This window comes from Pimephales promelas, chromosome 24, assembly GCF_988280905.1.
Source record: "Pimephales promelas chromosome 24, fPimPro1.hap1.1, whole genome shotgun sequence".
NCBI classification, from domain to species: Eukaryota; Metazoa; Chordata; class Actinopteri; order Cypriniformes; family Leuciscidae; genus Pimephales; species Pimephales promelas.
The window spans coordinates 2,236,242-2,251,963 of NC_142792.1; the positions used below are offsets into that span (position 1 = coordinate 2,236,242).

The 15,722-nt window shown below is 39.9% G+C and overlaps 1 protein-coding gene across 19 annotated transcripts in view; it reads left to right on the top strand.

The window, feature by feature from the left end:
- The first annotated feature begins 332 nt into the window (after window positions 1–332).
- The window catches only part of plekha5 (pleckstrin homology domain containing A5), a 136,726-nt gene continuing 121,336 nt past the window's right edge, over window positions 333–15,722 (top strand). For all 19 annotated transcript variants that reach the window (XM_039660645.2, XM_039660646.2, XM_039660653.2 and 16 more), the window contains exons 1-3: window positions 333–489; window positions 593–669; window positions 1,228–1,285. In XM_039660645.2, coding sequence (XP_039516579.2) covers window positions 398–489; window positions 593–669; window positions 1,228–1,285 — 227 coding nt within the window. In that variant the 5' untranslated portion in view covers window positions 333–397. The remainder of the gene's footprint in view (window positions 490–592; window positions 670–1,227; window positions 1,286–15,722) is intronic.

Consider the following 15,722-nt stretch of genomic DNA (forward strand, 5'->3'; position numbering starts at 1 on the left):
TTTTTTATATTTATTTGTTGTTAACCTAACATTTTTTTTGATCAATGTAGTATGAATAAGAAACACAATTATACTTAAACTCAACGTTCTTAAATTTTTATTTCACAGTTTGATGTTTGTATTGTATTTTCTAATAATAATAAAAACGTTTTCATAAGGTAGGTACTACAACAAATAGCCTACAACTTTAAAATTCGCGTGGATTCAATGAACACAAAACAAAAACAAAGAATGTAATTCGAATACTAAATAAACGAATTGCGTCACGCGTCATGTGATTGGTCCGCGCGCAAACCCCGCCCCCTCCGAGGCTCTCTCGCTTCTCCCGCCTGCGCCCTGGACACCGTTGCTAAGGAATCCCGAGTTTCCGAGCTCGAGCGCTTCTCAGTGCTCAGACATGGCGGCGGACCTGAACCCGGACTGGCTGTCGTGCCTGCCTTCCTCTTGGAGTTACGGCGTGACCCGGGACGGACGCGTGTTCTTTATCAAGTAAATATCCGCGGGGTGGAAAGTTGGGGCTCGTTTCGTCTCGAATTCCTTTCGTCGGTTGTTTAATTTTCACCTTCTCTTCCCCTTTTTCCTCACCCAACAGTGAAGAAGCGAAGAGCACAACCTGGCTGCATCCAGTCACGGGAGAAGCCGTCATTACAGGACACAGAAAAACTCCAGGTAAGAGCCTTTTAACAGCGTTTATCATTGGGGAAAATCAGCGCGTGAGAACAGCGCGGAGAAATGCAGTCAATGCAGCTGCAGAACCGCAGCTCAACGCGAACAATGTCAGCGCGTTTGCGTCGCGTCGCGTCGCATGCATGCAGTACACCTGAACGCGAAGTGTTTTGGTTATTTACATATCTGAAGGGTTGTTTGGTCATTTCCCCCCCGCGCGGTCCGTTTGATTGACAGCTGTCATTTCTATAGCACTCATTAGATCATCTGACAAGCATGCATGTTGCTCATAACACTCTTATTTTGAAACTTCCATAAGCCTGAAATCCCTAATATTTGATGTATTTAAGCATTAACAGTTTATTTGTCACAATGCAAGGTGAATGATCCACAGTTACAGGTTGAGCTGCAGTACACAGATTCATTAGGAGCACAGCAATGCTTGTGGGCATTGAAAAGCACTGCAGATCATTGAGAGATGTGCTGCCCGCTGCAGCCACTCACTCTTGAAAGATGCTTTTTGCATGCAAAACTCATTGTCCCCGTGTCTCTCCTTTTCAGATTTACCCACCGGATGGGAGGAAGGATATACGTTTGAAGGAGCCCGTTGCTTTATCAAGTGAGTTGGAGGTTCAGCTCCTGGCGGAAGGAGGATATTTTGCTCTCTCTTGCTTGTTTGACAGCAGCCGTGATTTCAGATTGCCGCCCCCTCTCTCTCTCACACACACACTCATACCATACCGTTTCCATAAATGCTTTCGCTCGCACACCGAAGCTCTTTCCCACCCTGTTTAAAAAAAAAAAAAAAGTAATTACCGTGAGGGTGGCCGAGGGCTTGACAGGCCCGTGTGATTCAATGCTCTGTTGGTTGAACAGGCTCAACTTGTTGGTTTTCCACCCAGTGAATCATATTAACCCTTGTTTGTTCAAACCAATGTTTGGGACAGAACTGTTGCGGTTTTCATTGAGCCGGTCGTGGTGTGTTTGATTGGATGGCTGGAAGACGAGCTGATCGATATGTTATTTTTAGACCGTAATGCATGTGGCTTTTTCAAGACTATTTCAATCAGTGAATGTGTTAAAAATCAGCCTGGTTGTTTATTGGGATCATATTTGGCTATTTTGAGATTATGCACATCAATGATTTGCATTATTAGCGTGTGCCGTTTTTTTAAGGAAAATAGCATGGGTTTATTTCACACTTGACGCTTGACATTTTAACATGCAAATATGCATCGATTAATGTCCATTGGTTCTTGGAAGTTATATATTGGTTGACTGATATAAATTTTCTTCATCTTGGTGCTTTAATATGACCGAACAGTATTATCAGTAGCATATCATGATTTATAGCATTTTTGTTATGGTCTGTTGAACTGCTTCCTACTTTATGTAAAATTTGTATGCATGGTGCGTGCTTTGTAGTTTTGTTCCCAACCCAGTCCAGGGCCGAGTTTTTTAAGACAAGGATTTGAGCTAAAACTCACGAGATGCATCTCATCACGTCAGGATTGACAACCTAACCCTTTCTGGACCTTTCCTACTCCATCACTGTCTGCTTTTTCTTCGGCCAGCACGCCTGGGACACGCCATACCCTCCGATGATCTATCTAGATCTCAACATCGGACAAGTCGTCTTTTGCTTGAAATTGAATGCACCTTTTTGCCATCCTCTCTGTGGATTACCGTGACTCCCTGGACCGCTTTACTGCTGCGCTGACGATACCCGGAGGCCCAAAACTGTTGCTCACGCACTTGAAACGAGACTGTGGATCTTCACACTGATCTAAGACCTGCAATGGGAGAAACTCTGACCAGTGGCGTTGTGAGGAACTCGCTCATGTTACTGCAGCGGCAAATGGCGGATGGCCAGAGATTAAGAGTGATATGGGGTCATTCATTATACTGGCACAAAGGAGCTAAGGGACTGGAGAAGGAGCGACGCTCAGAAGCAGCAAGTGGCGTGTGGTGTTTCATCCATTGGCTCAAGTCTGTCAGGATTCCTTAAAAAGCACTGCAGTGTGCGAGGATGCTTTTTCTGTGTCACCCAGGAATAGCACGGCTGGTCAGAGGACGCTGGGATGCGGGCTTTGCTGTGGTCGCCGTGCAGAGAATTCGTAACTCTTTTTAATCCCAAAAGAGAAGCCCACGTTCACGGTTTTCATACATTCTTTGAGAAAAACTAACCATTGCATTTCCAACACTCTAAAAATGTTGGGTTGTTTTAACCCAATTTTGGGTCAAATATGGACAAACCCAGCCATTTGGTTTCATTTTTAAATAACCCAATGTTTGAGTTTGTCCATTTTGACCCAAAATTGGGTTAAAACAACCCATCATTTTTTTAGAGTAAAGATGCATTAAAATATCTTTAAAACCGCTGGCTCTGTAGAAATATGTAATTCATTTTGTATGCATAAAATATACTTGTGCACATCTAATTATGTTATTATAAACTGCCTGGCCAACAAAAACTCACTGTATATATACACTTAAGAGTCTATTCATGGTTTATTGTTGCTGTGTTTATTATGGTAACACTTTACAATAATGTTCATTAGTTAACATTAGTAAATGCAATGAGCAATGCATTAGTTACAGTGTTTATTAATCTTTGTTAATGTTAGTTAATACAAATACAGCTCATTGTGTGTTCATGTTAGTTCACAGTCCATTAACTAATGTTAACTAATACAACCTTTGATTTTAATAACGCATTATTAGTAAATGTTGGCATTAATATTAACTAAGATTAATAAATGCTGAAGAAGTATTGTACATGTTAACTAATGTTAACTAATGAACCTTATTGTAAAGTGTTACATTCTAAAAATGCTGGGTTGTTTTAACCCAACTTTGGGTCAAATATGGACAAACCCAAAAGTTGGGTTAAAAATGTAATGAAAAAATGTAACCCAATGGCTGGGTTTGTCCGTATTTGACCCAAAGTTGGGTTATAACAACCCAGCATTTTTAGAGTGTACCATTATGTTTTGTAGTAGTTATATGTTTGGCAACAGTTCTTCTAACCCTAATTGATGGAGTGTGCTTTTAATTTATGAAACAGACATGTAGGAAGACACACCATGGCCATATTCCCGGTTGATAAAGCCAGGCTCAAATTTGAAAGATTGTTCGGGAGGGAGTTTGAAGAATCACGAATTGGCACCTTATGCAATATCTTGACCAAAAAATTGATGCACCTTTTAATGGAAATAAATGTTTTGATGTTATATCCATCAAGAAGTGCATTAGATCTTGTATTGATAATGCAAGAGTCCAGCACATCCCAAAGACTTTCAATGAATTTGTGAAAATTTCATATGTGAAAATGACATGAATATGGCCATGATGTGTCTTCCTACATTGTTTTAGAATTTAAAAGCCACACAAATAGGGTTAGAAACATCATAATCACTGGAATAATGATCCAATCATATTTAAATACAAACGGCGACCTTTTTTGGTGTTTATTTCAGTGTATATAACTGGTGGAAATCTGCAACTGGATTTTTTTGACTACAGAAGCTTATATAATCCTGAAGAGTTTTTACATTTTCACTAAAAATGAATGTTTCTATGGACACAATAAATGGGATATTTACTTCTGGAGCTCTACTAATGAACCCTTTGTCTGTCTGCAATGGTCTTGGAGAAGGAAGATGAGGAACAGAGGTGTTGAAGGAGCTCTACACCTGAAGCGGTGTGTGAAGCAGAGGCCGTTGCAAGGCTGTTCTTGTTGTGTCGCTGGCTAAAGACCGATCTCTTTTGACTTTTGCTTGGCAGCTGTTGCAGCGTCTTGGGAATGCTGCAAAATAAACAGCTCATGTTGGTCATTAGTATCCGCCTACTGCCTAACAGGCCACAGATTGGGCAACAGCACAAGAGGAGGAGGATGAGCCCTACCCATGTCTTGCAAATTAAAGGGGGAATGCATTGAAATAACATGAGCATTAGAGGTTAGTCGGAACGGTAGTGCTGAATCTGACTGAATGGGATAACCTTTTGAGATGTTATTTAAGTGTACTTGTTGTTTTAGAGGTGCAATCTGACTTTTTTTCTGGAGCATTTCTGACTGAAGTGGGAAATAAATGGAGCGATGTGGGGAGATGTAAAGAGGGGAAGTTGCAAAGGTCACTTATTCAACTGTGGCGTGCTCTTTACGAAGATTCAGTTGTGCGTGTGTGTGTGTTGTGTAGATGTTAGATGGGTCATAGCAACACTGACTTGACCAGTGGCATCAGTTCTCGTTGGGAATGTCCACTTGTTTGATCCGTGGTAGACGGAAGTGATTTTAATCATTCAGTTTAGTGTCCCTAGGGATAAACATTAGTTGAAGACGTTTGACCTTTTCAAATCTAAGTTTAGAATTTTCAACCTCATTTTTAGAACTTCCAATTTTAAATTCCGTGGTGATGCATCAGGCTTGTAACAGTCACAATACGCCTTATTCACGGCAGCGCCATCTTTGATTTTTAATGAGAATGAAAGCGAGGCTGTGAGGGATAGACATGCATCTCTTCAATGGGCTGTACTGTTATTTAATGTGTTTTCGGATTGTTCTGCTCATGAAACACTGGAAAAATATCTTTCCAAGAAATGCCAGTTGACAAAAAACTCCCGACAATGTAAGCTGTGGAAAATTGTAAGTAATCTAGCTGCTTTATTCAGCTTTTTACAGCGGATGCTATTGGAAACACGGTAAGTCTATCCCTCACAGCCTCACTTTCATACCTGTCATGGCGCTGCTCTGAATAAGGTCTATAGAGTGCAACAGTTGGATTCCAGAAGTAAAAACCTTAAAAACTTATAAACCTTCAAACTTAGACATACTGTGAGTTACAAAGTTGTTGATCGTATTTGCTTCTGTTGAAGCCGTCAACTCGCATTATTACAACAAATAATTTAACAGCAGAATTCATGGTGAAGAACTACATTACCCATGATACTGCACAGACAATTCCACCCATCAGAAAGTCGAAACAATCTCGTTGGCTCCGCCCACTCCCACGAAGCCGTAATCGAGTTTGACGCTCTCAAAATACTTAAATATTTGAATATAAGCAACTAAATATATTAGGGCTGTGCAAAAATTAATTGCGATTAATCGTATCCAAAATAAAAGTCCGTGTTTACATAATATATTTGTGTGCTGTATATAATTATTTTTTGTATATATAAATACACACACATGCATGTATATATTTAAGAAAATGTGTTATTCATATATCAAATATTTATATAATATAGATTATGTATTTACATATGAAGAGTTCAGATGCAAAAGCCTCTAAGTGCCATTTGAAATTTTCTTTTAAAATTATCATTTTTATCAAGCTTGTATATTTAAGTTCTGTAATTTCACTTAAATGGCAATTCATTGCCATTTAAGTGAAATTACTGAACTTAAATATACAAGTTTGATAAAAATGATCATTCTAGAAGAAAATTTCAAATGGCATTTAGAGGCTTTTGCATCTGAACTCTTCATATATATGTACAGAATTTAAGCGCAAATAATTCTTAAATATATACATGCATGCATAGGTATTTATATATACAAAACAATTATATACAGCACACACAAATATATTATGTAAACACAGACTTTATTTTGGATGCGATTAATCGCAATTAATTTTTGCACAGCCATAAAATATATTGTTTTTATATATAATATTTAATATATATAACGTTGTTAAATGGGTAGTTTTATATTCTTAATCTGATGGTGCTTATGATGGTTTATGCATTTGTTGAAATGCCACCAGCCTGCATTATTTAAACTCATCTTCAAAATAATCATGTTTAACAGCAGAAGTCCTGTCGAGAAACTACATTACCCATGATTCAGCAAAGAAATCCCTACCAATCTGGGTATCGAAGCGAGCTAATTCAAGCTAATCAAAGCAGTCTTCCTACTTAAATATTTGTGTGTGAGTGATAAGGGAAAAATGAATAGGAAATATTCTTCCAAGGTCAGGTGCCATAAACCGGTTACAATACAAGGTTTCTCTCAGATTAACTATCCTTTCGGAATCCGACTAACTGTAGTGAACTGGGTGTGTTTGGAAAGGAAGGCGAATGAAAACACACACATTACACTGCAGGTGTTTCCACACTGGCAGCCTGAAACTGTCATCTGTCCTTCGGATGCTGTTGAATGAAACGCTCCTCACTTATTAAGCTGTGAGTGTGTGTGTTGGACTCGCTGTCGCTGTGTGTGAGCGTTTCCTGATTTCCAGAGCAGCAGTAACGCGAGATGCTGTGGTTTTAGGACAGTTAAGTGGGTCGATGGATGGGTGGAGTGAGTCCACAGTGATGAAAAGCTTCCTATGACTGTTGAATCATGTGAGGCCCTCACTCTCTCTCGTTCACTCGCTCCGGGGCAAGTTGAAATGGTGTGAAAGGGTAAATGACGCTTGGCCCTCTGATTGTTTTGACACACGAGCCAGGAGCTGACATCGCTCAATTGTGTGAGTCCACTATGAATATTTCCACTATATATATTGACTGCAGATGAACTTTTCATAGTCTGATCTAATTGGATAAAGAAACTCCTTTTCCAGTGAAACGTTACTGGTGCTGATCACACACATCGGAGAGATGATGTCACTGACTGTGTTTCTGCATAACCAGTTTTAATCATTTTAATGTCCTATGTGACTTAATTCTCAGTCGGGATTTATTTAAAATAAACATGACAAGAATAAAAATGAGATGAAGTTCTCAATCTGAATGGCGCCACATTGTGCTTTTCCAGTGTCAACGGCTTTGTTGATTAGACCTCTGTTTAATTTCGTGTTATCAGTCGGGTGTTGTTTTGCAAACTTTACCAAAAAAAAAAAAAAAAAAAAATAGAAATGTGTCTGGAGTGGAGCCAGTTTGTTCCAGCCCAGAAATGTCTTTTATTCTTTGCAATCTAGTGATGCACTGAAATGAATATTCTTGGCTGAAGCTGAAAATGATTAACTTTATAATTAACCTTTGTTTGGATAAATCAATTCTACGGATTGTGTTTGTGTGTGTGTGTGCATGCTTATTTCATTTTTAATAAGCTGTTGCATGGTGAATATGCTAATATGTTAACCTGGATTTCACAAGCATGCATGCCTTGCCTCTCGGTGTCAATGCTTCTGTTATGCAATGGTTTCAGCTAGGGGTTATGCTCTATTTTCTTGTATTTTTTTGCCCAACATTGTCACCTAACCGGTGGGCATAAAACATTGGTCCGCATGAGCTAATTTTTCTGGCATAGAAACTTGTGATGCACAAAAATGAAACCTTGGCTGAAACAGAACCCCCTTTCCCCAAAACAATCAATTATATTACATTTTATAGGGATTGCTCTTAACTTTTACATGCATGCTGCTTTTTCCTCCATGTTAAAGTTTCTGTTATGCAATCATTTTGAGCAAGTCTTGGTCAGGTTTTTTTTTTTCTCTTGCCTTTAGCCAAACATTTCCAGCAGTCAAAATTGATGCATCACTATTGTAAATGTGAGGAACATAATCTTTAAAGGAGTAGTTCACTTTTAAAAAAACTTTTGCTGATAATTTACTCACCCCCATGTCATCCAAGATGTCCATGTCTTTCTTTCTTCAGTCGAAAAGAAATTAAGGTTTTTGATGAAAACATTCCAGGATTTTTCTCCATATAATGGACTTCAATGGGAACCAAACATTTCAAGGTCCAAAAGACAGTTTCAGTACAAACTGCAAACTGTTCAAAGGGCTTTAAACATTTCCAGACGACGAATAAGGGCCTTATCAAGAGAAACGATCGCTCATTTAATAAATAAATAACAAAGTTTAAGTTTTATAAGATCAAATGCTCGCCTTGCTCTGTTCTGTGATGCGCGTTGGTGACTCTCCTGTTCAAACTCGTTCATCAAAATGAACGAATCTTTTCAAGAGTCAACTCGTTCATTTCGTTCGTTGAATGAACCAAATGACACGAAAAAAGATTCGTTTAAATTACAGACATGGCATCTGAGGAAGTTATTTCTCTTCAATTCAATCATAAGCTCGTTCTTACACACTGTCTTCAAAAACGGTGCTTTAAATATCTTGACAAACTCAAAGATGTAAAACACATTTGTATGTATTCTAAATAAAAGACACAGGTTATACTGAATGTCAGCTTGCTTATTTAGCTTATTTTGGGTCCACATGTCATGCGATCTAGAAACTCTTCTTCTAAACACAGCTCGAGATGTGGCGCTCCAAACACACAACTCTGCGATGCTGTTTGCGAATGTTCGTTAGAACGATGGTTTCGGGAAACACCGACTCGTTGAACTGCCGATAACTTGCCGACGAAACTTGCGACCATTGGCTAACGATGCTTTTTAAGGAAACACACCCCAGTTGGGGTAACCAGACTAACTCTGGAAGAAAAGTTTAGGCTATGTTTACACGGAAACGATCCCGAAGAGAAAACGCAAAAGTGGCGTTGCGTTATCACTTTTTATTTTGCGTTTACACAAGCGTTTTGGGTGGGAAATCCGTGTGCATATGGTGACGTAAAAGTGTGTGAAATGCAATGTTGTATGAACTCCAGGCAGCTAGGTGGCAACGTGGAGCACTGCCACACAACAACACCAAGTCTGCGCACCTGCGTAAAACCTTAATAGTCAAGCTTAATAGTCACGGCGAAGGCCCCCAAAATGCCTTCGCCGTGTAAACGAAAGGCACATCCAATAAAATATTTTTACGTTTTCACCCGCGAGCGTTCTCGTGTAAAGTTTAAACAGGGCCTTATTTAAAAACCGTACTAGAACCCGATTCAAGATTTCTCGCAGGAATGAAACCCTTGGGTTGTAGCATTTATCTCAGTGACGACATTATCCCAGATGCCAGTGGGAGGGGTTACTCAGCTGTTAGACACTTAATATTGGCTTTGGATGATTTGTACGAGTGGGCTGCTAAATGAATGGGTAGATGGCAGCTTGGGAGATGATGGAGTGCTCATTAATTCATAGTCTCTCTCCGCGGCGGATTCTGCTGATGCAGAGCCATGATTCATATCTCAGATGGGGTCAGGATAGACGTTTAAACGGATGGATCAGCGCTCCTCTGACTTGGGCGACCAAGCATGGCTTTCTGGGTCAGCCCACCGGCTACGCCGTGGAGCCGTGCCACACATTTTCAGAGATTTTAACAAGACGCCAGCGGCGATTGTTGGCTTGTGATCCTCATTAGATAACAAGAACGTACATCAGAGGTCTCGAGCGCAGTGTGTGCATGTTGCCACCGGTGTCTGGCTTGCTTTGTTGTTAGTGCATTGACCGTACAGTCAGCGTGATGGAGCAGGTGATGCAGACGTTTCCCAGCGTCTCTCTCCCACTCATCCTTCCCCCTGCAGCCGTAACAGATTCACTTATTCACCGTTTTTGGACAGCACCATCCTTTTTCAGAACAATTCACGACTACATGGGGGTCTTTCTTTTAAAGTCACCATGAAATAAAGTCTTGTTTTATGCAGTATTGGAGCATTTCTTATACTTAATTTAGTTTAAATGAATGTTTAAATAAAATAACTTTCCTTCCCTTTTGCAGCCTCTCTTCTTTTATTTACTGGCTTGAGGGCGGAGCTTAACCTGTCAGCCAATAGCAAACCACAACCGTCCAATCAAATTTCAAATTGATAATATCAAGCCCCGTCCTACATTTGTTCTTGTTCCAAAAGCCGTTTAGCTTGGATATACATCACAATAGGGAAATAAACACTTATCGCTACTTCTGTTTCATGCTGACTTTAAGGCAAGACAGTGCAGTGTTTTTTTCATTTTTTTTTTTTGATTTTGGTCTATTTTGCTTCTAAAACTTCACTTCGTTTAGACTAAACATCCAAAATACATATTTAAGTGTTTATTTTATGACACTTTTTCCTATTTGCTTTTGTAGATTTACAAATACAATACAAATGTTTCTTTTAATGAGTTTCTAGAAATGTATTTTTTTATTCCTATCAGTTTTATTCCTATTTATATTCTGAAGGTTTTTATAAAAGTGGGTTGTTTATATCAGTCCCTTAACTCGCAATATTTCAACAAGAATTTTGAACCAATGTTCATATTTCTGATTGGGAATAAATGCAAATGAGTTCATTTTTAATTGTGGCAAATGTCTCATCTGCATTTTTTAGCAATTTAGAAAGCATGCAATACAAAAAATTTAAGTCTTCATGTACCATATAGGGAGATATTGTGATATATTAGTGTTCACCTGTGGTGTCTTGCTTTAATACGGCACTCCTGGGCTCTTGGCGCTCACCGCCACTCCTCAATCCTGTGTTCATATCATTCCTGATGTCGTTGGACTCTACACTCCCAGACTGTGACCACATTAAGCAAATACACATCAAACGCCTGCTGCTTTAAAACCGATGCTTGAATGAGGGCTTTGCATGTTAGTTTAGTGCCTTGCCACAAAATACAAAGGTTGTGTTTATTTGAACTCTCATTTTGCAAGCAGTTATTTAAAAAAAATATATTTTTCCCGGTTTCACAGACAAAAATTCCCAGACTAAAATGCATGTTTTAACTTGTACTGACGACGTATCTTAAAATATGTCTTGAAAGATGCACACCAGTAATGTTTTTTTTAAAGACACGTTTATTAAAACTACATGTCCTAATTGAACTAAGGCCTAATCCTGGCTTAGTCTAAGCCCTGTCTGTGAAATCAAGCCTATATTTCTTGGGCCAGTTGCATCAGCTGTGCATAAGTCACAATTTAACCTTGTTTTGATGTAAAGAGGCACTAACATACAATTTACACACTGCTAAATATTTTTGCATTGCACTATTAAACATATTTGGAATGTAACTCTAGGTATAAACTAAATATTTACAGAATCCTCTGACCAGGAGTAAGTGAAAAATCTGTATTTTTTTGTATCAGTATTTATATATTGATCCTTATTCATTTCAAATGCAGTTTTCTTAATGTTATTTACATGTAAAAATACTTCTATTATTTATAATTAGGTGGAAATTTATACTTATTGCTAGTTACGTGAGGGAAAGGAAGTTGAAATCAAGAATAAACCTAAATACACAAATTGTAAAGCTGCTATTGGAACATTGAGGGTAAAGGCCCTTGCATACTGACTGAGTCCGAAATTTTCGTATGCGTTTTTTCGTATTTGTGATTCGGTGGCTCTGATTTCAATTGATATTTGATTGATCTGTAGGTATATGCAGAAATGCATCCCTTAATGTTTCTCCCTGGCGGTATCGTAATGTCTCAGTGTAATCTTGTAGGATGTACTGCCATATAGTAATTGGTTGTTTCTGAATGTCTGTTTGTGTGCTAGTTTGGCTGTAATCTGTGCAGAGGATCTTTACTGATGGAGTGCTGCAGCATTTGGGTTTTAGGACTCCCAGTACTTTTTACTAGTCTCTTCACATCTTCTCCATTCAGCAAGCTGGCCTGTCATGACATTCCCATTTTGTCGTCTCTGTGCCGTGATGAGAGCACACTCGCAGCTGCCGCTGGTTGAGATGTGCGATGGCTATTATCAGATCTGTGAGGAAAATCTGAGGAGAAAATGGAACAGCTACCATGATATTGAATGAATTCAATGTGTTTTTCATTCGTTTGTATCAGTGAGAAGTATAGAATTACAACTAAAGCACGTTTAGTAGATCCATCCATCCATCCCATTCCTTCCATCCACCCATCCATCCATCCATCCATCCATCTATCCTTCATTCCTTCCTTCCTTCCATCCATCCATCCCATTCCTTCCATTCCTTCCATCCAATCCATTCCTTCCATCCATCCATCCATCCATCCATCCATCCATCCATCCATCCATCCATCCATCCATCCCTTCCATTTCTTCCATTCCATCCATCCATCCCATTCCTTCCATCCATCCCATTCCTTCCATTCCATTCCATCCACCCATCCATTCATCCATCCCTTCCATCCATCCCATTCCATGCATCCATCCATCCATCCATCCATCCATCCCTTCCATTCCACCCATCCATCTATCCCATTCCTTCCATCCCATTCCTTCCATCCATCCCATTCCTTCCATTCCATTCCATCCATCTCATTCCATCCATCGCTTCCACCCATCCACCCATCCACCGATCCATTCCTTCCATTCCATCCATCCCATTCCTTCCATCCACCCATCCATCCCTTCCATCCCTTCCATCCATCCAACCTTCCATCCCTCCCTTCCATTCCATCCTTCCATCCATCCATCCCATTCCTTCCATTCCTTCCATCCATCCATCCCATTCCATCATCCATCCATCCACCCACCCACCCACCCAATCCCATCCCATCCCATCCCATCCCATCCCATCCCATTCCATTCCATTGAATCCATCCAGATATTATTTTTGCACTTTATTTGCATTATAATGTCTGTCGTGTCTTAATCGCGCTGTAGCACACAGTAGACTATTTATTGTGCTGTGCTTTCCAAACTAAATTTGAACCATTCCTTTTGTCTGGCGCAGTGAATTTCTCTGTCACCCCTGTACTAACATATTTATGTCCTCTGGCATTATTGTACATTTGTAAACAGGCTTCTGGAAGCGGCAATAGATAGTGTGCAAGGACATCCAATGACATAATTTAGTCGCTTAGCGTTTTTTTCCTTTCAAAAACAGCTTTATTTTCAATAACACGCATGATTTACAACCCGGCTGGTAAGCATTCAGAGGTAATTCACATGCCTGTTTCTCTTTAAGGCAATAACCAGTTTCTATCATGAAAGTGTGAAAAGGTCAACCTGAACCAGTAGCAAGTAGCAACATCATTAATCTAATTGACTCCGCAAAAGTATATTAATTTACGGCTGATGCTTTTAATTTTCTTTCAGAGCCTAAACCAAACACATCTATCACATTAATCCTCATCCCAGTCGGTTCAGGCGAAGTCTCTTGTGAATTGTCGAACACTACACAGATTGAACCAGACAGTAGAGGCGGCTGACCTTGGGTGACCTCAGTCGATGCCAGAGCCTGTCTCAGTCCACAAGTCCCATTGCTCTATCGCTGGGACGTACTGAACATTTCACACTGTTCGGCTTAGTCTCCGTCCTGAGAGAGATAAGAGTACGGCGGAAAGGTGCATGAAAGTGCCGTGAGACCGAGATACAGTATCAAGTCGACTCTGTCTCTTAGCGGCAATGAAAAATTCTTCACGGTGACTTACTGTCGGGTTTAACTGGTGCTTTTCTTTGAGAGCTGTCATCACAGCAATGCTTATATTGCAGGATCATGCAAATATGTTGTTTATCAGAAAATGTACTCCCTTCAAACTGGTTTCACCACTGGAGATTGATCGTGAGAATGTCATGAGAATCATGTGAATCTAATGGCCATATTTTCATTAAAGTGTTTTAATGGTCATTTTTTGGGTTTGACATCACTTTTGTAGTGAGGAAATAGAAGCTCTGAAATCCTACATTTTGTATATCAACTTTTACGACTTAAATTGTCTGTCCTTGTCTTTTAAATTATTTCAAATTCTGCTAATTTGTCACCAGGATTATGTTATCTTGGCTTTGTCAAACTTGCAAAAATGACCTAATTGTGATGGCATCACTTAGCAAAACAGAATATAGCTTTTGTACAAAAAGCAACTGGCCGAAAAAGTCCTTATCACGTTTGTGAGTCCTTGCATGTAAATTTTTACCTGGGTAACATGTAAAACGATCTTCTTCGAAACAGCTGTCTCACTTGGGTTGGGTTGTGGTCTGGCGTAATTTACCACCACTCCCAAGATAAGTTGGCTGGTCTCTGATCCAAAGGAAGGTGGGGTGGGTGCCAAAAGAATCAGAGTAATCTGTTTCCTGTCCTGTAGTGTAGTACGAGAGCTCTCACGATAACGGATGTTGTATTTCCAAACAATCTACATTCATGTTTCATGTATTTTCAGCTCTTTTTCTCTCGTGCGGCCCTTTAAAACGGCTGCCAGCTGGCGCTTAAATGGATGAAAATTAAACGTTTACTACCTTTTACAATGAACACTAAAGCACAGGTTTGGACGCATCCCAACCTTCTAGTAGAAACCAATATGATGAGAGGATATTAACTTCGGCTTTGGTATCAGGAAACATCGATCCAGACGGCACAATGGAAACACAGCCACTGTTTATTCTAGTTTAACCCACAAAATCAAGTCTGACTCCATAAAAAACTTGTTTGAAGACATTAGCATTCACCAAATGCTTTATTTCCCAAATCATCCGGTTTTATCTGCGGCTGAAATTGACTTTCTCCTCCTTGAGACTCCCAGACTGACCTGAGCGTTCACATCTCAGATTGGACGCTCTCCTGCTTTCCACAGGGACCCAGTGATCAAATGTAATTAAGTACAACCTCTCTGTAGTGTTCTGTTTTGTACAGATTTCTCCACTCTGAAGAAGTTCAGTCTAAAATCTCCTACATTATTGAAAAAAAATATAAATGCTATACATTTCTAGAGAGCCAGATTGTCATAGAAGCGCCTTGCCGCCATTTCGTGGCATAAACGGCTGTATAATTGACTGTTGTGTCAAGCTGGTGATGTAATCAACTGTGAAATATTAATCTGCCTTATGAGTGCTCCTGCATCTCGCAAATGGTACAACATTTCCCTGTTCCCTTCACGAGTGTCCTTGATAACCTTCCAGTGAGACTTGTTCTGTTGACAGCAAAGAATGGGATGAAACTCACGGCCACGCCAAATCAAAACCAGCTCCAAGATCCTTTCCCGAGTGCCAGGACTCGCACGTGACCTCACAGCGGAGTCATGCGCCTAGTACCGCAGCAAAACAGCTGATGCAGACCTCTTCCAAATTTCCAAATAGTCCCCTTTTCTAGTAATTCCCACCACTTCCTGCACTCCGTTCCCATTGGTCTGACTCTGTAATAACGGGAGAAGCCGACTGAGGCATTTTTGTGGGCTTCTGCGTGTATACACAAGGATGCATTAGCGAGAGACTCATACATTTCTTCCAGTACTAGATTTCATTCAATCAGCTGGCCTGAGAACGCCATTGTGTTTATTTTTGCCAGTGCTGAAGAACATGGGTAACAT